Source organism: Podarcis erhardii, assembly GCF_964252035.2.
Source record: "Podarcis erhardii genome assembly, chromosome: 4".
Classification (NCBI taxonomy): domain Eukaryota; kingdom Metazoa; phylum Chordata; class Lepidosauria; order Squamata; family Lacertidae; genus Podarcis; species Podarcis erhardii.
This window is the reverse complement of record NC_138508.1, coordinates 34,969,735-34,993,068: the sequence shown is the minus strand read 5'-3', so window position 1 is coordinate 34,993,068 and position 23,334 is coordinate 34,969,735. Positions and strand designations below refer to the sequence as shown.

General features: G+C 42.9%; 1 protein-coding gene across 1 annotated transcript; it reads left to right on the top strand.

The window, feature by feature from the left end:
* Window positions 1-290: 290 nt before the first annotated feature.
* SFT2D2 (SFT2 domain containing 2) lies at window positions 291-20,598 on the top strand. Its single transcript, XM_081859851.1, has 9 exons — window positions 291-557; window positions 4,086-4,172; window positions 6,177-6,262; window positions 6,702-6,783; window positions 8,753-8,788; window positions 8,877-8,935; window positions 13,048-13,077; window positions 14,618-14,676; window positions 17,226-20,598. The coding sequence occupies exons 1-8, from the start codon at window positions 495-497 to the stop codon at window positions 14,655-14,657; spliced, it is 483 nt and encodes a 160-aa protein (XP_081715977.1). The 5' UTR covers window positions 291-494; the 3' UTR covers window positions 14,658-14,676; window positions 17,226-20,598.
* Window positions 20,599-23,334: the final 2,736 nt, after the last annotated feature.

The following is a 23,334-nucleotide window of genomic DNA, read 5'->3' as shown; positions in this document are numbered from 1 at the left end:
GGCTGATTAACATTCTAAGGCCTTTTAAATGTGTTTGTGGGAAGGGAGGTCACTGGTTTTTGTTTCATGTATTTCGTGTTCTCATCTTGCATTATTATGTTGTGAACGGCCCTGAGATCTTCGCGTGAGGGGCGCTACACAAATTTAGTAAATAACAGCCATCAGCATAGAGAAGAAGGAAAGGGGGGCGGGGAAAAGCTTGCTACTCTCTGCGGAAAAAAAACACCGGCGCAACCCGCCTACTACTGGACATAAACTCGGTTGCCACAAAGAGGATCGGAGGCGTAGTCGAAAGAGCTCTGCAACGCGCAGGTGCGAGGAAGCATTCCCCCCTCGACTACATATCCCAGAATGCACTGCTCCAGGCGCTGAGGGAAAGCTTGACGAGCCCCGGCCTTCCTCGATTGCTGGGAGTTGTAGTCTCCGAAAGGCTTGGGCGGCGAAGTGGAGGCAGCCTCGTCGGGAAGTGGAGCTGGCGAGGGGCGACAAGTGTCATGGACAAGCTGAAGCGGGTTCTCAACGGGAAGGACGCCGAGGAGCCGGGGCCACTGGCGGAGGTAAACCCCGGGGGAGGGGGAAAGTGTGGGGTGAAGGAGGCTCTTTCCATGGCTTTGTCGCCCGGTCTGCCTCAGGCAGCTCCTTTCGCCGCCCCGCTCCCTTCTCCGCACCCCTAAGGCGCTTAGCCCCCCTCACCAATTTCAGGGGAGCAGCTGAGGCCGTCGTTGTTGACTGGCCCTTTTTGGCCCCTTTCATTCCTCTCCTTTCCTCAACTACCTGCTATTTCCCTCCCCCACCCCATGAAGGAAGGTCGCCTATAACCTTCCCCCGTGCCAGGGGGGCTTTCTGAGCCTTCAACTGCGCCGTGAGAGACCCTTCCTAGCGCCCAGCTCTCCCTCCCCTCTCTTGGCCAAAGTGCGTGTTGATGCTTCTCGTTTAATTGCTGCCTTCCTGCCCGCCCAGGTGTTTGGGATCTGACGTCACAAGCTCCAGGAAAAAAACCCCCACGACCCAAGCTCTCATCCTGTGTACAGTGTACACGCTAAGTACTGCTCAAAGCTCTCTTCGCCACACTTCATTTGACCCGAAGGAGAGAAAAAAAATGCTGCCTCCCCTTTTGGTACTTACCTGTTGCTGAACTGGACTCGAACCCACACCTTGCTTGTAATTCAGCAGGTGCTGAATAGGTGCACAGAGTCCACCCAGGTTAGGGCGGTTCTAGAGAAATTAATTTGGCGTTTATGCATCCGACCAAAGAGTCATAAATTGGTTTCACCGGTTTGTCTTTCAACAGATCACTTGGCTTAAATGCATTTCTTTTGACATACTGAAGGAAGAGTGAAAAATGAATGGCTGCTTATCATGACAGCTATATATTTACTCTAGTATCACACCCAGGATGCCTCTGAATACCAGTTGCTAGAGAGCAGGAGCTGAAGAGTGCTAGTGTGTTAATATTGCACATCTGGTTGGCCACTGTGAGAACATGATCCTAGGCTACGGAAGGGCACTTCTTGTACTGTATTCTTTTGTGCTCAAGGGACGAAGGCCAAAGGGAAGCTGTGTCATAATTGTTTACTACTAACAGCACCCTGGGTAGAACTTGCAAAACATAAGGAGATGGAAAACGAAACATCACTGTCTCAAGGTGTATCTTTGTGATTGTTTGGTATGTTCTAAAACTTAGCCTGCAAGCTTTAGTTGACCAATTAATGCAGATTAAATCAATACTGATTGGTGAAGTCCATTAGTAAAACCTGTTTTGGTTTTGCTGTGTAACTGTGATAGGGGGCTAGAAAGAAAAAAACTATGGACAGCATTTTCTTCCAGCAAAGGTGTCATTTCTTGCATAAATGGAAGTGCATTCTGCTAGCACAAAGTTAGCTCGGAATGCACCCCTTGACACCAACTGGTTCCCCAAAGTAATTCAACACAATAAATGTAGGCTTAATTGGGCAGGGGGGGGGGCTTTTAAAATGGTGGGATGAGCGGTGAAAAATTATTGGATCCTCTGTGGTTCTTATCCTTGCCGCTACTTGTGCTGTTTACTCTAGCTTGGCAGATGTAGCATGATATTCTATTCCCAGTTTAACAGGACTAATCTTGCTGTAGGGAGATAGGATAGGCATATTTCTTGTGTGCTCTGTTTGTTTGGTAAACAGCTTGATGAGTACTTAATTACCTTTTTTTTTTTTTGTCGGTGTTAGAGCATATCAAGAGTAAGGGAGTCTTTTAAAATTCAAAGTGACTTTAAAAGTAATGTAAATGGTTAGAAAAGTTGGGTAGTTGTACTGCATTTTATTTTATTTTTAAAGGGCATTGCATAAGTGCTTCAGGAGATCAGTAATACAAAGTTCACAAGATGAGGCTTATCATGTATGTTTGTGGAGAGAGTTGTCATTATCACTAGTGATATACCTATGACACTTGCACAACCACAGTGCTATGCTGTAGTTTCAGCAGCAAGGAGTTCACCTCTGAATGCCCTTGTTAATAAACACATCTGGGCTGGGAAAACACAACATCCCTGCAGGAAACCAGCAACCTTGAAGTTTGCATCTGGAAGTATCTAAGTTAACATTGATGTAGTCTGGCTGCTAAGAGACTTTGCTCCATATCAGGTAGTCCTGGGTTTTCATCTCTGCTCTGCCATGAACTCACCAAGTAGCCTTAGGCAAGCCCTTCACTCAGCCTCAGTCCTCATCTCCGTTTGCAATCTGATGGATAATAACACTCATGTAACTTACAGGGTTTTTGTAAGGATTGCAACTAGATAACTGAAGCTCTTTGAACACTTGAAAATGCTCTAGACATGTTGGGTATGATAATCTTTATTTATGTCCCAGGATGAGCTTAGTTTAGATTTAGTTTGCTTTTTCCATCAATTTATTATCAAAATACAATAATTTTGAACAAAATAATTTGTTGCAGAATATACAAATAAATACAAATAGAACAAAATATTTTAGAAACATAGGATCAGTTCCATTCTACTTGATAGCATGCTTTAAATTCTGCTTGCTTATCATTCTGTGCCTCCCCCACCGTTTTTTTTTTTTTTTTTCACTTTTCTTCTATGGTATAAATTAATTCTTTTAGCCAGGATCCAAAGAACTACTGTACTCCACTAGTTAGGCATGCCAATGAGGCTTTTGATGCCCAGATGGGAAATCACTTGTGAAATTAACAGTTCATCTAATGCTGCGTTAAATATGGCCAAACTATTTTTCATTTCATTTCATTTTTTTAAAAAAAAGGTAATTCAAAGTGTCTGGTGAGAGTGATCACTTTGGATGTGCCTAAAATGCTTTTGATCTCAGGTTTTTGTTTCCATGTTTTAGCTGCTTGGATTTCAGACAACTGCATATTAATTGGCTGATGTTATATAGATTAAAAAACTAAATGGTTTTGCTATTCTTGGATTTTATAACAATGACTAAAATGATCCAAATCTGCTTTTATTACAGGAATGCCCTTACTTACAAAATATTTATACTCCTATAGCTGATAGAAACTTTATAGTATTTTCAAAACTATATTATGTCATAAGAAGGAATTAGTAGAGTAGAATCAGACATAATACAACTATCTGAATACATTTGTTATAAAAGTTGGATTTTTTTCTAGTATTTTTTTCTAGTATTTTTTTTTTAAACGGAATCCTCTTTGGAGAAACTTGGCACAAAACTTTGACTATGCAAAACAGTTGAAATGGATTCAATACACTCTTTGTTTTTAATATTAGAATAGAAATAATGCTAATGGCCAGGGAAATGTAGCTGCTTTCTGTGAACATGTGAAAGGAATAAGCTCAAAGTTGCCTTGAGTGATGATTAGAAGCTGTTGTCGAAGAAGAAGAAAATTGAATATTGTCTTATATTAACATTGAGGAAATGATATCTGTTCATAGAACAGATAAGACAAGGCACTTTTCACAAAGATGTTAGAAGCATGTTTTTAAGTTTTCTCGTGTAGTGAAGCTGCTGGAAGGAAATGAAAGCCACTGGCTGTATATTGATGCATGCCTTTTTAAAACCTTGACACTACAATTTTAATAAGACTCTCTCTTAAAAAAAAATTATTTCCAGGTGATTGATGCATCTTCCTTAAGCTGGAGTACGAGACTGAAAGGCTTTATAGCTTGTTTTGCTATTGGCGTTCTGTGTTCCATTCTGGTAAGAGCTTTCCTTCCCCACCTCATCACCTTTTGTTGGATAAAGTTTGGATTTCTTGTATAATATCTTCCACAGTGCAAGGCAACCATTTCCCCCCCAGCTGCTCAGTATTGCACTCAGCTCCATCATTGCTAAAGGAATATAAAAGTTTTGACTCCATGAAGAGTAATCACGGTGACTGATCTATCCCCTTTTATTTTCACATCAGTTGAGATAGTGCAATCTTTTACATGCTTGCTGTGGAAAAAGTCCTACTGTAGATTAGTAGGGTTTACTCCAAAGTAAATGTTCATGAGTGACACAAATTTTGTGTGGGCATACTTCCTCTTCTTTCTCCTGCAACCCCTATGAGTTGTCCAAATTTTCTCTGGAGGGTTGAAGGACCTTCTGAGGAGGATTTTAGGGGTGCAAAAGAGGGAGAAAAGCAAAGGGAAGTCCTACAAGTTGTACAAGCAGAAATCCATTCTGCATCATTAGATGCCAGCTTGTAAATTTTGCAACCTAAATGTTCCGTATTTTACGTCCCATAGGGCACACCGGCCCATAGGACGCACCTAGTTTTTTGGGGGGGGAAATAAAGGGGAAAAAAAAATCCTTTATTTCCCCCCCAAAACCAGGTCAGGGAATCCAAACCAGGTCGGGGAACAGCGGAAGGGCGGCGCTGCGCCTCCCTGCTGTCCCCCAAGCTTGTGGGGCTGGCGCTGGGGAGAAGTGCTCTTCTCCCCAGCGCCAGCCTCCAAACCAGGTCAGGGAACAGCGGGATGGCGGCGCTCCGCCTCCCCGCTGTCCCCCGAGCTTGTGGGCTGCAGGCTGCTGCCCGCAAGCCTTGCGAGCCCACGGGAACTCCCGCCGGGCTCGCAAGGCTTGCGGACACCTGCGTGAAGCACGGGGCGCCCTCCGGAGGGCGCCCTGTGCTTTGGGCTGCAGGCTGCTGCCCGCAAGCCTTGCGAGCCTCCGGGAACTCCTGCCGGGCTTGCAAGGCTTGCGGATAGCTTCCTGAAGCCTGGAGAGCGAGAGGGGTCGGTGCGCACCGACCCCTCTCGCTCTCCAGGCTTCCGCGAAAGCCTGCATTCGCCCCATAGGACGCACACACATTTCCCCTTCATTTTTGAGGGGAAAAAGTGCGTCCTATAGGGCGAAAAATACGGTAATTTGATGTGGAATATTGGTTGCAAGTTTTCTGCAGTGTCATGAGAAGCCTGTTGTTCAGAGAGAAAATACAGCCCAAATACAGCCCAAATACAGCCCAAACCATCATAAATTCTAAGACTGGAAAGACTAATAATATCTCTAAAATATCCTTTGTGTAAATTTGACATGTTTGATGCTTTAGGGATACTTTCAAGCAACCGACAATAAGCCAGTGATTTGATCTTTTTCATTCATACTTGGGATATCAAATCCTTCTTGATGGGCAAGTCATAAACTTGTATTCAGTCATCGCCTTGGCTAACACACCTAACCTTCATGATACTGGGTACATGCAGCCTGCAGTTCTTGTTTTCCCAGTGTGGTGAGCCTGGCTTACTTAAGTGTTCAGAATACCAAGGACAGACTGATTGAATGCTGATTCAGTTGATTGTCTTGCTCCCCACTATTGCAGGATACTAAAAATATACACAAAACAGTTACACATATATATAGATGTGCATATATAAGGGTGTATTCACAGTTTAAAACAACAGCACATACATCTGATCAATACAAAACCACTACAGAAAGCAACTTGGGATCATGTTGCATGACTCCCAGCTTGATGAAATCTAAATTTGAAATATTATTGCTTTTAGATGAAATATTAAGAGGATTTTTCATGAAAGTAAAATAATAGTAACATGCTATTTTTAAAATAGGCTTTGACAAAAGAAAACTCAAGGCAACACATTTTATGTGATGATGAATGAGAGCAGTCAAAATACTTATTTTCTCTACAGATAATTGTTTTTACAGACTTTTTCCCCTTACAGTGACGGTCTATGTTCCTTCTTTTGTCTGTCTTTCCAGGGTACTTGTCTGCTATGGGTTCCCAGGAAAGGGCTAATCTTGTTTGCAGTATTTTACACACTGGGGAATGTTGCGTCTCTTGGAAGGTAATATTCTTTTCCTTGAATTAGTAGGTTTGCTCAGAATATCAAATAGGTGAATGAATTAAGCACTTCATTCTTGAAATATATAATCTTTCTCCATTTTACCATCAAAATATTTTACAATCGAAATATTTTGATTGTATCCCTCTCAACTCTTACTCCCTGTCTCATGTTTATGATTGGGGTTCAGTGAAACAGTTTAACTCTGTTGGCATGGCTTCTGTATTGCTTTTAATACTATATGATTTTACTACTTGTTTTCCAATAGCGTGTTCCCTAATTTTCTCTTATGAGTTATACTATGTGATTATAGTATCTTTGAGGTTAAAGTATGGTCTGTTTATGATTCCTACAATACAGTAATGGTAGCAGTTTACGCTTGTATAATGTGCATTTGGGTGTTTTGCTCTTAGCAGATGGGTTAAATAATTTTTTCTTATAGCACTGTCTTTCTTATGGGACCGATGAATCAGTTGAAAAGAATGTTTGAACCCACTCGTTTGATAGCTACATCTGTTATGCTTGTAAGTAACAAAACTTTTCTGTTTTAACTTGTATTTGAATTGAGAAGGCTATCTGTGTTAATGCTTTTTTTAAGGGAATTTGCTAAATTTTAAAATACAAGCAAATGTAGCACATAAAAGTACCTTGTGGTAAAATATCAGTAGTAAGAAAACAAGTCAGAAAACAAGTGATGCAAAACAAAGGGGCAGAATTTCCAGCATGTGTTTCTTGTAAAATAATAATAAAAAATTGTAAGTTCAGGTCTCATGAACCGAAGGAGCAGTTAAGGGAGGTGTGGGGAACCTCAAGCCCTCTCTACCTGGCCCTCACAAGTCTCCCCAGGCCACCCCCCCCAAAAAAAAATTGCATTCCAAATGTTTCTGTCTTGAACTCTGGTAATGTCTTATGGTCACCTGGCTGGATGATGGTGTGTGACTGTGTGTGGAAACTAGCCTACTGTAGAAAGCTAACATTTATATTGAATATTCCATTCATTTTTGCCTCTGGCCTCACACACCACAGGCTACATGGTCTTGGATTGAAGAAGGTTCCCCATGGTTTGTTAACTGTGCTAGGATTGTTCTGTTGGTTCTTCTTAATATAGCTTACGTTGTAATGGGCATGTGGGCCTTTTGTAGCGCTTAATTATGTGCATTTATTTATAGGAAGGCTAATAAATAAATGATTTGTATTCCCGTATGTCCCTAGCACCTTGTACCTGGAGGGCTATTGTGTCTGTGTATCTAATGATCCCATTTAGCTGTCATGGCAAATGTGTACTGTATCTTTAGACTGCTCCTTCGGAACTGGACTGATGTTTCTTAGTTACGACTGCTACTATGCTTGAGATGGGGGCTTTGTCTTTTTTTTTATTTGCGCTGGGATAATATACTGGAAATAAGTTTGACAAATATATTGGACATATTCTTAGGGCTTTTATTGACCTCTGATTCATTGCAACTATATAGTGTGGGGGTGTCCTTATTGGTACATAACATGCTAATTAAGTGGAGTATTTAATTAGGAAGTTCTGTACCAATAAGGACACCCCAACTTGATACACTTGGGGTGTCCTTATTGGTATATTGCTGAAACCAGGTCCTTTCTTCATGAGGTAGGGGCAAAAGTGTTGCCATAATTCCCTGGAAAATCCAAAATGCATAGGTCACTCATCTATTGCTGATCCTTGGGTTACTTTAAATTAGCTATAGTGTACTTCAGTACTATGGGACGCGGGTGGCGCTGTGGGTAAAACCTCAGTGCCTAGGGCTTGCTGATCGCATGGTCAGCGGTTCGAATCCCCGTGGCGGGGTGAGCTCCCGTCTTTAGGTCCCAGCTCCTGCCCACCTAGCAGTTCAAAAGCACCCTTAAATGCAAGTAGATAAATAGGTACCGCGTTATAGCGGGAAGGTAAACGGCGTTTCTGTGTGCTGCGCTAGTGCTGGCTCGCCAGAGCAGCTTCGTCACGCTGGCCATGTGACCCGGAAGTGTCTGGACAGCGCTGGCCCCCGGCCTCTTAAGTGAGATGGGCGCACAACCCTAGAGTCGGACACGACTGGCCCGTACGGGCAGGGGTACCTTTACCTTTTACTTCAGTACTATTGGGTCAGATGTTCAGACTAACAGTGCAATCCTATTCATGTCTGCTCAAAAGTAAGTTTCACTTCAGTTCAGTGGGACTGTTGCTAATAATTAACTCAGTATAAGGCCTTCCAATATTTGTGTTCTCCAGGTGACTGATAAACATAAAAAGATAAAATACAGTATGATAAAATAACAATAGCATAAAACATGCAGTCTGACAATTTCTATCACAGAGATGAATTAAACCAGGCGATTAAACAGAAGAAAAATATTCCCACTTAAGTATGCTTAGGATTGCAGCCTGGCACTGTAGTCCAGTGCTAAAAAACCCCAAAAAACCCTGTTCATCTTCAGTTACAGTTTTAATGTTTTGCTTATTTTAAGATTGTTTCTCCTCTCTTTTAGTTATGCCTCATATTAACTCTTTGCGCAGCTTTTTGGGTAAGTACTTGAATCTCCGATGTAACTATGCATATAAATTTAATGACATTTTCTTTGCTTGATTTATGATGATTTCTTCCTCTTTCAGTGGCACAATAAGGGACTTGCCCTCATCTTCTGCATTTTGCAGTTCTTCGCCTTAGCATGGTAAGTAATGCCCCCCCTTTATGTCTTTTGGATTGTGAGCTTACAGGCAGGGACTGTCTTCATTTAATATGTGTGTGTGTGTGTGTGTGTGTGTGTGTGTATATATATATATATATATGCAGGTTTTGGTGTCCTCGGGTGTCTTCCCGTGTAAAAGTTGGGGTGTCTAGGCGACGTTTCGACGAGGTCTCACTCGTCATCTTCAGGCTGGTGCTTTCGGCTTCTTGTTACTGGAACAGAGCAGGATCTCAGTGTTTGAGTTCCTATAAATACTGTAGAGGGGGTGTGGTGTATAGCCTCCAATGTTCTGGGCAGAGAGGAAGTTCCCAGGCTAGTGTGCCTTTTCTTCTTTTGTTCCTTAATTACTTGAGAGATATCTTGAGTGATTTCTTGAGTGATATCCTGAGTACCACTTAGGTGGGTCATTAGGTGTGGATTAGTTGTTAAAGTCTTTGTGTCTTGACCTCTTGAACTTTGTGAAGAGTTTTCCTGAGAAGATGGCTGTACTGTACTTAGTTGTGCTCTGGCTTGGCTTCGTGTATAGGGGCGAGCTGTGGTTTTGTGGCTTGTGTCAGCCAGATCTGTGTAGGGATTGCAGGGGGGTGCAGCATCCGGAGGTGCCACCATGGATTGGCTACTGGATGGTGTCTGTAATTCATCTGTGGAGAGGGTCTGGGTTTGGGTCTGGTGTGGTTGATTGGTGTTGGCGTTCTGTGTGCCTCTGGATCTGGTGTCAGTTTTTGTGGGGAGGGCTAATTTCCAGATGTCTGGCAAGCGGGATGTGTCGTCACGCTTGTTCATGTTGTGAGGGTGTTTCTCTATCTCGATGGCTTCCATGATTATTCTCTTGTGGTGATGTTCCGTGTTAAAGAGCAATTTGGAATCTGCAAAATTAATTTCGTGTCCTGTTTCTTTCATGTGTTGGAAAAGAGAGGAAGTTTTTTCTTCTTTTTTGACGGCATTCTTGTGTTCTGCGATACGTGCATTTATTCGTCTGTTTGTTTGTCCAATGTACGTGGCTGGGCAGACTTTGCAGGGTATTTCATAGATCCCTTGGTTTTCCAACTGGATTTTATCCTTGGGGTTTCTGAGGATATTGGCTATTTTTTGGTTGGTGCAAAAGGCTGTTTTGATATTGTGTTTATGGAGGATTTTGCTAATTTTATCTGTAGTGCCCTTGATATAAGGGAGGAGGGCCATGCCATTGTTTTCTTCTGTGTCTTGGTTTTTGGGGGGTGTTTCCTTTTGGATTAGCTTCGTAATCCTGTTTTGCTGGTATCCATTGGCAATTAACACGTTTGAGAGATTCTGTAACTCAGTTGTCAAGTGGTCTTTGTCAGCCAGGCGTTTGGTTCTGGAGATGAGAGTCTTGGCTACGGAGTTTATTTGTGCAGGGTGGTGGTGTGATTGTGCATGTAAGTAGCGGTTGGTGTGTGTTTTTTTCCGGTAGATAGTGTGTCCTAGGGAGCCATCAGGTTTTTTGTAGATTAGGACGTCAAGGAAGGGAAGTTGGTTGTTGGCTTCTATTTCCATAGTGAATTGTATTTTGGGGTGTAAGTTGTTGAGATGTGTGAGGAAGCTATCCAGTTTTTCTTTCCCGTGTGGCCAAATTACAAAGGTGTCGTCAACATATCTGAGCCAAAGTTTGGGTTTGTGTTCTGACTTGTCTAAAGCATTGGTTTCAAAGTGTTCCATGTACAGGTTTGCGATGACCGGTGAGAGGGGTGATCCCATAGGTGCTCCTTCTATCTGTTTGTATCTTTGTCCATTGTGGATGAAGTACGTGTTGGTTAGGCAGTGGTTGGTCAGGTCCAAGATGTATTTGGGGGGATTGTATTTGTTTTGAATAGCTGTCAAGGCTTCATTAATGGGCACTTGTGTGAAGAGAGATACAACATCGAAGCTCACAAGTAGGTCATTAGGATGTAGGTTTTGCTTCTTTATTGTTTCTATGAACTGGAAGGAGTTTGGTACGTGTGAAGAGATGGATTCTGCATAGGGCTGAAGTTGCTTGGCGAGAAATTTAGCGAGATTTTGTAGAGGTGAGCCTATGGAGCTGACTATTGGTCTGAGTGGTGTTCCTTCTTTGTGTATCTTGGGGAGGCCGTAGAGTTTGGGGCATCTGGATGATTTTTCTCTGGGGATGATTCTTAGCTGGATTTCTTCACTGATAGGAGAGGCTTTTATTTTGGATTTGGTGGTTTTTTCCAGGTAGGTGGTGGGATCTGTTTTTATAGGTTTGTAGGCAGGATCTTGGAGTAGATTTGATAGTTTTGCTTGGTAGTCCGATGTGTTCATCACCACTGTGGCATTACCTTTGTAAAAACTGACACAAAAACTGACACCAGATCCAGAGGCACACAGAACGCCAACACCAATCAACCACACCAGACCCAAACCCAGACCCTCTCCACAGATGAATTACAGACACCATCCAGTAGCCAATCCATGGTGGCACCTCCGGATGCTGCACCCCCCTGCAATCCCTACACAGATCTGGCTGACACAAGCCACAAAACCACAGCTCGCCCCTATACACGAAGCCAAGCCAGAGCACAACTAAGTACAGTACAGCCATCTTCTCAGGAAAACTCTTCACAAAGTTCAAGAGGTCAAGACACAAAGACTTTAACAACTAATCCACACCTAATGACCCACCTAAGTGGTACTCAGGATATCACTCAAGAAATCACTCAAGATATCTCTCAAGTAATTAAGGAACAAAAGAAGAAAAGGCACACTAGCCTGGGAACTTCCTCTCTGCCCAGAACATTGGAGGCTATACACCACACCCCCTCTACAGTATTTATAGGAACTCAAACACTGAGATCCTGCTCTGTTCCAGTAACAAGAAGCCGAAAGCACCAGCCTGAAGATGACGAGTGAGACCTCGTCGAAACGTCGCCTAGACACCCCAACTTTTACACGGGAAGACACCCGAGGACACCAAAACCTGCATTCCTGTACCCGTGAAAATCTACGAAAGCAAATATATATATATATATATATATATATATATATATATATATAAAATATTTTAAAATTATACTCATCTATCACCCCAACATTGTGAAGGCAGCCTGAGCTGTTGGTGAGCACACTGACTGAATGGAGATTTGAAAACTGGCCCTTGCAGGAATCCACCTCAGAGCCTGGATGGGTCACCTGAGTGGGCGGAGAACAGCAGAGGAAGGCTCCACCTTCCTGCTGGGGATGGTGGTGGCTTCTTCTCCCTCCTTGTCTTTCTCCCTGGCACTGTGGGAGGCTTCTTCGGCAGGTCTAATGAAACAGAGGCATGGTGAGGTTGTCCTGAGCAGAAATTGAGGCAGGCAGGGGGAAATGTGGTCCTGGGGAGGGAAAAACTGAAATAAAGAGGGGTGGGGGGATGCTGAGCACACTGAGTAGAACTGGCTATCCCCTAGTTTTAATATATGTACAGTGCTTTGAAAATTTTAGGTGCTTTAGAGATCAATATTATTATTATTATTATTATTATTTTATATTTATTAATAGCAATAGGTTTTTGTATATGTATAACAGGAGAGGTTTCTTTCCTCACCCTCTCTGTCACATATCTTTATAAAAAGACTGCAATAATGAAGCCCAATGTCCATAAATACACCGCCTCCTAAAATTTTCTCAACCAATTGCCGTTGGGGATTCCATTTGGACAGGAAGTTTCTTATGAAAGTCTAGTTAGTTACCTTAAAGCAAGAGTCACTAAGGCCCGGCTGAACTATTGTCAACTTCTGTTGATCTTCCACATTTGGCCACTTTCCTCTTTCACAAGTGGTCTCCATGTGCGCAGATGTTGCTAACAATGAGAAAATGAGCTTATATTCTACCTTTCTCCCAGAAGGAGACTCTACTTCATGTGGAAATGATGGGAGAGGTGATGGAAACTGATCCTGACATGGATAGTTGGAAAACTAAACTGGAAAGCAAATGCTAGTTTTAATTTGTCAGTCACTTATCAAGCCACAATATGTGGTAGACTACCCTTGGCTTGGGCCATGTGTTATGCAGACTTGCAATTGACACTCTGTGGGAGAGTGTGTGTGTGTATGCACCTGTTCTTCCTAATACATGTGTTTGTTTTCTCTCTCTTCTAGGTACAGCATTTCCTTCATACCATATGCAAGGTAATCTTGACTTCCATTTGCTTCAGGAGCTACCCAGGTCATAAAACATAAAAGAGGAATGTCTTCTGTGATATGGATGTCTGGAAAAATTGATCTCCCTTTAATGCATTCTTCTCTGTATTCTCGAGATCACTTGCTCTGTGGAATGACTGAATAGAGGAGGTGAAATATTTCACTCGTAGGGTTGAAATAGCACTGCGTGACTGAAAATATAGAAAGCTCAGCACTCTTGTGAAATGTGTTTTATGATTAATAAATCACAAACAAATATTTATCATTTAGATTGTTTATATAGTGCCATTACTGTACTTGAGAAAGTACAAGAGGGTAGGCTCCTGCCCTGAGGGCTTAAAATATATAATTTGATATAAAGAGACAACAGAGGAAGTGGAGGCAGGAGCAAATAAGGAAAGAATGTGAGGTTATTTCAGATACATATTTCACTTTGGTTACAGTAAAGTTTAGGGGCTAAGGAGTGGAACCAAGTTTTCATGGAAAATGTTGCTTTTGTGGGAACAGAGAGTAGCAGCATTATATATTTTTGTTTGTGGCAAAACTACCCATAGATCTATGTTGAAAGTCTTTGTAACAATTTGCAGACAGGTAGCTATGTTAGTTTATTGCAAGAAAAAACAAAGTCTGGTGGTGCTTTAAAGATTTAAGGTTTTTTACTATGGCATATGCTTCATCAGATGAAATGTGATCCTCACTTGTACATAGGCTTGGATGCCACAGAATTGTTGCTGAGTCCCTGCAGGCCACCCAAAACCTGCAGTGGTACCTTGGTTCTCAAACTTAATCCGTTCTGGGAGTCCATTTGACTCCCAAAACTGTTCAAAAACTAAGGTGTGGCTTCCGATTGGGTGGGTGCAGGACCTTCCTGCACCCAATCGGAAGCTGCATCAGACATTCAGCTTCTGAAAAACGTTTGCAAACTGGAACACTTGCTTCCAGGTTTGCGGCGTTCAGGAGCCGATTTGTTTGACAACTAAGCTGTTTGGGAACTAAGGTACCACTGTATTGGCAGATAGCGCCATATACAGTCAGTGGGTTAACCACCACTGCTGAAAAGGGAAAAGATTAATGTAGAAGGTAGGGTTAAATGGCAGTGGAATGTAAAAGGTAAAAATGCATTATGAGACAGTTGAATTAGAGCTTGTGTATGCAATTTGACCCTTCACAGCAGCAGTGATTGGTGATAACAAAAAACACCTTAGCATTGTTGAGTGAAGTGGCCATATAATTAGAGCAGAACATTTGCAAAATGAGCATGGTGACCCTTCATACCTATAGTGGGACAGGAAACCATTGTCTCTATTCAGACTCGGATTAATAGAATTGAACTGCTTGAGAAGTTGCAATTCGGTAGAGAGGATGGCTTCTGTCCCACTACAGGTGTTAATTTACCCAGCAGTGCTAAGATGATTCTGTTTGTCAAAAATCACTGCTGCTGTGAAGGGTCATTGCTTATACATTTTAAATATTTGCGCAGCTTGTTCAAATACTTACGGGGACAGTGTATTTGTTTTTATTTTTGCAGGGATGCTGTGAAGAAGTGTGTCACTGTGTGTATCACATAACAGAGACTCAAACGACTTGGTAAGTATTGCGGGGGGAAATATTGTGGTAAAATAGTTATATCCCCAGCTCCTTCTTTTTAATGCAGTAATCTCTGACTATTCTCTTAAGTAGCATACCTAAACATTGCTAGCTTTTTATTTTATTTTATTTGAAAATGTGTATTTAAATCTAGATTTTCAAGATAGCTTACAAAAGAGACCCATAAAACAAATATAAACTGTCCTGTACACTGAGGACTCAACTACATTTGTAAAGCGTTTTATACACGTTATAACACTGTGACACCAGATGGTGCTGTGGAGGCCCATTTTTCGCCAACGGGATTTTCCTGTATGAAGTTTACAACGCATTTAACTGAATCTCTTCTTTGATATGTCTAGATTCAGCCTGTTAGTACTTGAGCTCCAGTGTTAAACAGTCTAACTCATTGGAGCTTGTTTCTGGATAAAGTGAGGCAGCTTAATGATTATCTGTATTTGCTGAGATGTCCCAAATTTTTGCTCTTTGCTGATGTCACACTGTAAAAAGAGAAATTAATTGTGAGATGGTCTTTTAGGTGCCCATATTGGGTTGTATTCTACACTGCTGTTCCACTTGTACAACTTGAGCAATGGAACTTCCCCCCAGTGGCATAGCGTGGGTTGTCAGCACCCGGGGCAAGGCAAGTAATTTGCGCCCCCTAACCCATGGATTTTAGTAGGGGCAGAGAGCTGCTAGTGCAAGCGCCCCCCCCCCATGTTGCAGCAGGTGCGGCCAGCCCCCCTGCACCCCCACGTTACGCCACTGCTGGGCTCGACGGCACCTTGGCGACGGCGCCTACATGCTCTTTCTTCCCTGGCAAGAGCCCCGCGTCCTAGCGGCGGCGGTGGCGTGTGCGTGTGTGTGGCTGGGCTGGCTCTGGGGATTTAATCCACCGGGAAAGCCGCTCTTCCTCACCTTGCCTGGGAGAGCAGGCTCCGTCTGCTGCACGCTGCCCCCCTTCGCCTCCTCCTCCTCCACCGCCTCCTCATTCCCTTCCCCGCCCTCTCCTCTTTACCCTCCCCTCCCCCCGGCGGGCTCAGCACTCAGGGAGCCGCTGCTAGTAGAGGCAGCGGCCGCGGCAGCGGCAGCACAGCCACCTCCACTCCACTCTCCCAAGCAGCAGCAGCAGCAGCAGCAGCAGCAGCAGCAGCAGCGAGGCTTCTCTTTCCCCCGTGCTCTCCCAGAGCTGCCTCTTTTCTTTCCTTTTTTTCCTTTCTCCAAGGCTTTTCACTTTCTCTCCTTAACTGATTCCCCCTCCACACCGCGGCGTTTCCTGGCTGCTTCCCCCCCCCTTCCCCTCTCTCTCCTCCTCGCTCTGCTTGCCTTGCCCTGCCCTGCCCTGTCTGAGGGCGCCCTGAGGAGACTCCGCTCTCCTTTTTGACCAGGCGAGGTGGAAAAAAAGGGGGAAAAGTCTCTTCCCGCCTCCTCGCCAGACTCTCGGCTCGGCTTGCTACCCAGAAGGCCAGTGGAGAGAGAGCCGCAATTACCATAAAGCTCCTCTCCCTCCGCTTCACCAAGCTGTCAAAGCCCCGGCAGCAACAACAGCAGCAGGCGCAGCCAGACCCCCGCCAGCCAGCCCGCCCGCCCGCCCGGCTTCCTCTCCTTTTTTCGCCCACGGCAGAAGGCTTCGCTCTCCCCCTTCCGCGACCACCTTGCCAAGCCGAGCGAGCGCGGGCTCCCTAACCCGTGGATTTTAGTAGGGGCAGAGAGCTGCTAGTGTGAGCGCGCCCCCCCCGATGTTGCGCCCGGTGCGGCCGGCCCCCCCTGCGCCCCCCACGTTACGCCACTGCTTCCCCCTTCTCTCTTCTGCAGCCCACTGTACACCTTCAAAATCTGCTCCAGAAGTTGGGGGAGTGGGGGGGGGGCGCATGTCTTATTACCCATTGTTATGAGTAGGCATATATTTTGTCAATTTTAAAAGGCTTTTCTACATATTCGCTCCAGTCTGGAGATGTGCATAAACAGAACCCACAGTTTTGCTGGGACTGCAGATAAAGTCCGGTCTGTGATGTAGAGGAGGCATAAGCACTTCTCTCTGTGTGCAGAAGCCTCTGTATACCTATAAAGCAGGGGTCAGCAAACTTTTTTCAGCAGGGAGCCGGTCCACTGTCCCTCAGACCTTGTCAGGGGGCCGGACTATATTTTGGAAAAAAATGAACAAATTCCTATGCCCCACAAGTAACCCAGAGATGCGTTTTAAATAAAAGCACACATTCTGCTCATGTAAAAACACCTGGCAGGCCCCACAAATAACCCAGAGATACATTTTAAATAAAAAGACTAAAAAGACATATTCTACTCATATAAAAACACGCTCATTCCCGGACCATCCGCGGGCTGGATTTAGAAGGCAATTGGGCTTGATCCGGCCCCCAGGCCTTAGTTTGCCTACCCATGCTATAAAGTGTCTTACTGTAATTTGACTTGTGCTTTGGGAAAGGAAAACAATATACAACCTGACTGATGTAAAGTTGTAAATGTTGTAAAGGCTTTTGACTGAGAGCTGTCATCTTTATTTCAAAATATAATTCATTGCTTTTGTGCAGGCCAGCAAGATAAGCACCATCTCCTTACACTGAAATGTGACCTTGAGGACTAGAAGGTTTGCACAGTCATATGGCATTTGCATCTGAACACACCTTCCTAGGGGCAAGGCTAAGTGAACCTGTGAATCACTGGACAAAGCTACAAAGTATTCTCCCAAGGGTAATGAGTTTTGTGATAAGAAGCCCAAAGAGCAACAAAACATTCCTTTCACTCACTTAGCTAAGCCGTTGTGTGCGTTTGGTGCAATATTGTCAACTTCAGATTTTGTTGTTTTGCTGGTGAAAATGATATTATGGTAATTGCAAAGTAGGTGGGATTTAAATTTACTAGTCACACATTCTTAATTTACAGGGTCCAAAGAACAGCTTACACATTGGCTACTGTGGCCTTATAAGCAAAGAGATTGATTTTCAGAGTTTATTTCCTGGGTCCCAAAGTACTTTTTGTCTCCTACCATCGTATAAGGGAACTTAAGAGGAGCTGCCTTCTAACTGAACAGCAAGCATGATTCCTTATTGTAATATAACGGAGACATTGATTCATTGTCCAACCAGCAACAGAAGCAGCATGAGCAAATATACTAGTGGGAATCATGAAAGCAAGCAAGTGCCCTTCCATTTCTGCAAGCAGTTTACTGCCTACTTTTTATGGTCTCTGAAGTAACATCAAGACCTCTGCCTTAGTGCTAACATTGCCTCATGAATTATTTGCCACTCTTGCTGCTTCGGTTTTGCTAGATTCCCACCCACATCCATCTAAAATATGGCTTTGTACAGCTCTCCCAACTGTGGAGAGGAGGAAAATCTTGTATTTTTCAAACTCCCTTTCCCCTATTTAATCTTGCTGTTTTGATTTCTGTTTACATTGTCTGCCTAGCTGATGATTGCTTTCAGTTGGAGGGACTTGTGTTCATGACACTCTGGCTTCCTAATAGGACATGATCATGTAATGATTGGAGCAAACACCTAAACATTGGGAATCTTTGCTGCATTCCACTTCTTGAACTGGTGTCATTAGATTTTTTTGTCTCCATGTAAGAAGGAATGAAGGGTATTCTCCCCTCCAAAGAAATACTGTACAGTTATTCGAGAGTAATTTGTCCTTTTTTAATGCTACCCTAAAGCTTGTGTCTTAGAATTGTCAATAGAGCATTTTGGGAAACCTTGAAGCTGCAGGTGTTTGTTTGCAAAAGAAAAGAGCCACTGAACAAATTCTTTGCTGTAGTGGCTTTTGGGACTGACCGTCTTAATCTAGTATACCTCCTATTCTGCTTTCTCCCATCATTGGGCAGAGACTAGCACTTGTGTATCTGAGCACAGAAATTTCCTTGAACAACTCTGGAGTACCAGAATTCACCCTAATCTTGTCTAAAACTTTCTCTATAGTTTTTTCGTAGGATATTATTGACTATTTATAACCTGGGTTTTTAGGAAGCTTAGTTGTACTGTGCAGCTTTGCCAAGCAAGCACATTTAGAGATTTGCAAAATTAGGTATTTATGAGGATTTTATAATTTTTTTTTAAGATTCTAGAACTGCAGCTCTGATGTCAGTAAGCTATAAAAATGAAAGTCTGTGACATTTCTTGGTTTGAGTAGTCTACCAATTTACAGTGCGCAAGTGGAAAATTGCAGCCTTGATTTATTAGTCATATAGGCATAGGGCGAAAAGGCACAGGGTTGCCAGTCATACCCTAAGACAGCTATTGTTGCACATAAGGCAGAATTTCATCTGGTGTGGCTTTTCTCATCACATCATTGCAGTAAGCTAAGAGCCAGGTAGAATTTTCTTAAAAGGGACAGGGATCCTTCAGCATCTGGGCTTGGTAGCTTAGTACTGGAGAAATACTTGCACAGGGAAGTCATTGCTGAGAAGTGGCAGGGGGACAACTCTGCCCTTCATCTACTTTTCTCAGAGTTTGGGGGGGGTCTGGTTTTTCTGTACAGGGGAGTCATAAATCCTATTGGGTCTTTTTAAAATACCAGCTCTGATCTTCTTACCAGCTTTTTTATCCTGGAGACAGACAGTAGGTCTGTTCCTCCTCCTCCCCAAAGTGTAGAAGGCAATGTGCACATCACAAGCTGGAACCTTTGTTTCACATTTTCCCCATGGTCGCCTCTGGTAAAATGGTGCTTTTGCATTCTTTAAAATTCTCAAAACTTCCTTGATTTAGAGGGTCTTCACCCCCAATTGCAGATGCTGCACAATGGTAATGTAGCTTTTTGTCCGGATGTTAAGTGCGATGCTAGTGTACTGCTGGAACTCACAAATCTTAAAAGAAGAACTTGAGCAGTTTTGTCAAGTTTCCTTGCTGTAATAATAGGTTTACTTTATTGGGAGAAAGTTCATTTTTTCAGAAATCCATTTATTAAATTTGGATTATTAGTGCACTCGGTTTCAGTATGGAGAGGGGTAGGATCAGTAGTTGTGTATTTAGCACATTGAGACACATAAGCCCTCAATGCTGCATCTCTTCTAAAGCAGCTCCTCTTAAAATATTGCAATGTTTAATTATGGAATGCATTTCAGATATTCATACCGATACTTTCTAGTTGCAATTTTTCTATTTAAAATCTGTCTTTGAGTACCTTTCTAATATTGACACTGCTGCTGCATTTATATTAAAGATTGGGGTTTTTATTCAAATGTTAAAATCAATGTTGTGATTTGAATATTTGTCATGATTTGAATATCTTTTTTAAACTAATTCAGTCCAATTTTAAGTCACTTGATAACATTGGATGTAGTTAAAAATATTCAAATCATGACATTGATTTTTATTTACTGGGACCTTTGCTAAATGTGGATTATGGTGGTAAGACATAGCTGTCACTATCTTTGTACATTTTTATTTCCCAGGACCTTAAAATCATCTGTATACTGAATTTTAAATTTCTGCTATAGTTACCCTTTGTGTTCTGGCATACAGCATTTTGTCACATTATGGAAATGATTTCGTTCCATATTCTTCTTGTCCTTGATGTATATGGTCACTTTCTCAAATTAATCAGTAGCTTGTTCACACTTGGCCTTAACTACAAAGTCTTGGCCTTAACTACAAATATGTCAGTGTCATAGCTTAAGGCCTTTCAGCTACTAAATATAAGGTGGCTTCTTTAAGATGTACTTTTTTGGAAAACAAAAAAGTGCCTACTTGCACCATGCAATATGACTGCATTAATGGAGACTTTTGTAATAAGGTTTTGATTTTTTAAAAAGCTTGAATGGATGTTCCATTTTTGTACACTTTTCTTGTTGGCTTTTGTATTGTACCTTTTGTATATGCTGGTCTTTTTTTCTGCCTTAAAAAAAGAACTACTACTTTGTACTACTCTTACTGCACTATCTCTTCTGTAATAAAGCTGGTTTCTCAACACATGTGTACATCATTTTTCAATAAAGTTAGCACTGCAAAACATTTCAAGAAAGCTGAAATTTGATACTGAAGCTATGGAGTAGTCTTTGAACAATGGATTAGCTTTTAATAGTGTTGGCCACATACCATAATGGGAACAGGAAATTGTTTACAGTCTTTTACAGTTCACTTTAAGTGTGCAGCCCCAGATAAGGGATGAATTAATCTCTGGGGCATGGGTGACCAGCAAAAGTGCCCTATCAGAAGATATCAGAGATTGAGCTGGTGAATACTACTACTACTACTACTACTACCACTACTAATATAAATAAATAATTTTTATTATTACTTATACCCTGCCCATCTGGTTGGGTTTTCCCAGCCACTCTGGGTGGCTTACAGCAAATCTAAAAACATAATAAAAACATCAAGTGTTAAAAACCTCCCGATACAGGGCAACTTTCAGATGTCTTCTAAAAGTTGTGTCATTCTTTATCTCCTTGACATCTGAAAGGAGGGTGCCACTACTGAGAAGGCCCTCTGCCAGATTAGGAGGTCCTTCAGATATTTGGGTCCAAGTTGTCCACCTCTGAATTAACATAACGCATGGGCAACCACCACAGCGCTCTCAGCAAAAAAGTAACATGTTGCTGGTAACCTTTGAGCAGTTTGGCCACTGTGTTCTGCACTAATTGTGCCTTCCACACCAGATCCGAGGACAGCCTTACATATGAAAGGTTCTTAATGAACATGGAATGGAAGATAATGTTTGCTTGCTTTCTTATTATTATTTCATGAAGCTTTTACTGTTTGATGTTTATTTGGTTGTGGGTGGTGTTTTTTTTTGGGGGGGGGGGTGTTAATTTTTGTTGGAAGCTTCCCAGCGTAGGTGAGGCAGCCCAGGCAGTTGATCGGGGTATAAGAAATGAATTATTACTAGTTCAAATGGCAGAAAGGTACGGTAAGAGAGTCCTGGCTGAAACCTTAGAGACTCACTTCCAGTCGGTGAAGTAGAGGCATGCCGATCTTGATGGACCAGTGGTCTGACTTGGTAAAAAAACAGCTTATTTTGGGTTAAGGTAAAGGTAAAGGGACCCCTGACCATTAGGTCCAGTCGTGACCGACTCTGGGGTTGCGGCGCTCATCTCGCTTTATTGGCCGAGGGAGCCGACATACAGCTTCCAGGTCATGTGGCCAGCATGACTAAGCCGCTTCTGGCGAACCAGAGCAGTGCACGGAAACGCCGCTTACCTTCCCGCAGGAGCGGTATCTATTTATCTACTTGCACTTTGACGTGCTTTCAAACTACTAGGTTGGCAGGAGCAGGGACCGAGCAACGGGAGCTCACCCCATCGCGGGGATTCGAACCGCCGACCTTCTGATCGGCAAGTCCTAGGCTCTGTGGTTTAACCCACAGTGCCACCCGCGTCCCTTTGCCACCCGCGTCCCTTTATTTTGGGTTATCACATGGTAAATGAGTGAACTTGTGTAATGTCAGAATAGTGCACCTTTGGCATAAACATGCAGGAGTGGGACATCCTATCGTCTGACATGCATAGAATGAAACCATAAATGTTGCACAGCAAGTCAGATTGCCATAGTGCAACACCAATAATTTGCATCCCTGTCTTTGCAATGCATTTGCCAAACTATTTGCCATTAATACTGTAAATCCAAAGCATGGTGACATTTGATTTTAAAGAATATTACAAACAGGTACAGGCAACGGTAATCACTAATGAATGCTTAATACATTAGCATTGCTTGCGCAGGTTTACCAGTGTGCACGTTTGCCTAGACGTTGCTTGAGATTATTTCTTGACTTACTGATTTGCTGATTAAGCTCAGTCTAAAACTCCCCCTTTAGCTAATACCTGCTCACATCATACAAGGTTGGGGGGAAGATGGAAAGGTCTTTCCCCCTCCTTGTCTGATATTTGATAGCTGTTTTTTCCTACAGACTTTTGTACTGCATGTAAAAAAAAGAGGAGACATTCTTGATCAAATGAAATCTGCAAGAAACAAGCTCATTCTTTCCATCTCCCAGACGTCCTGTTTGAATGCCGTCCCTTCCCTGTACGTTCAGTTCCAGAAGCCTGGGGAAACCAAATACCCACCCAGCCATGACATACAATGCCAAGTCATAATTACAAAGGACAAAAAGACAGCTGCTTTGCTGGTGTTTTTAATCAGGGTTTGACACCATTGGAGATTATTGGACTTTTACGTGATTTAGGAAAGATTAGTCTTTTCATTGCTTTTTGCAGGGATCAGTTCAGATAAAGGGCCAATTAACCGTGTTTCTAGTGGCTGAGAGAGGCAGACTGCAGGACTGGTGCACATCAGCGCCTAATAGCTAAGGTGATAGTTGCTAATGGCAGAAGAAGAGGTCTCAATTTTTATAGAGTTCAGGGAAGCCAAGAGAAGTATGGTTGAGCAGTCAAACCACACACTACTTTTCCAAAGCATGGAAGGTTTCAGTCTTTGGCCAAATGATTGCTTTCCACCCACCTACTACAGTCAAACCTCGGTTGTCGAACGTAATCCATTCTGGAAGCCCGTTCGGCTTCCAAAATGTTTGACAACCTAGGCACGGCTTCCAATTGGTTGAAAGAGCTTCCTGCACTCAAGTGGAAGCCACGTCAGACATTCAGCTTCTGATAAACATTCAAAAACCGGAGCAAAAACCAGGTTTTCATCATTTGGGAGCCGAAACATTCCAAACGGAGTCATTTGGGAACCAAGGTTTGACTGT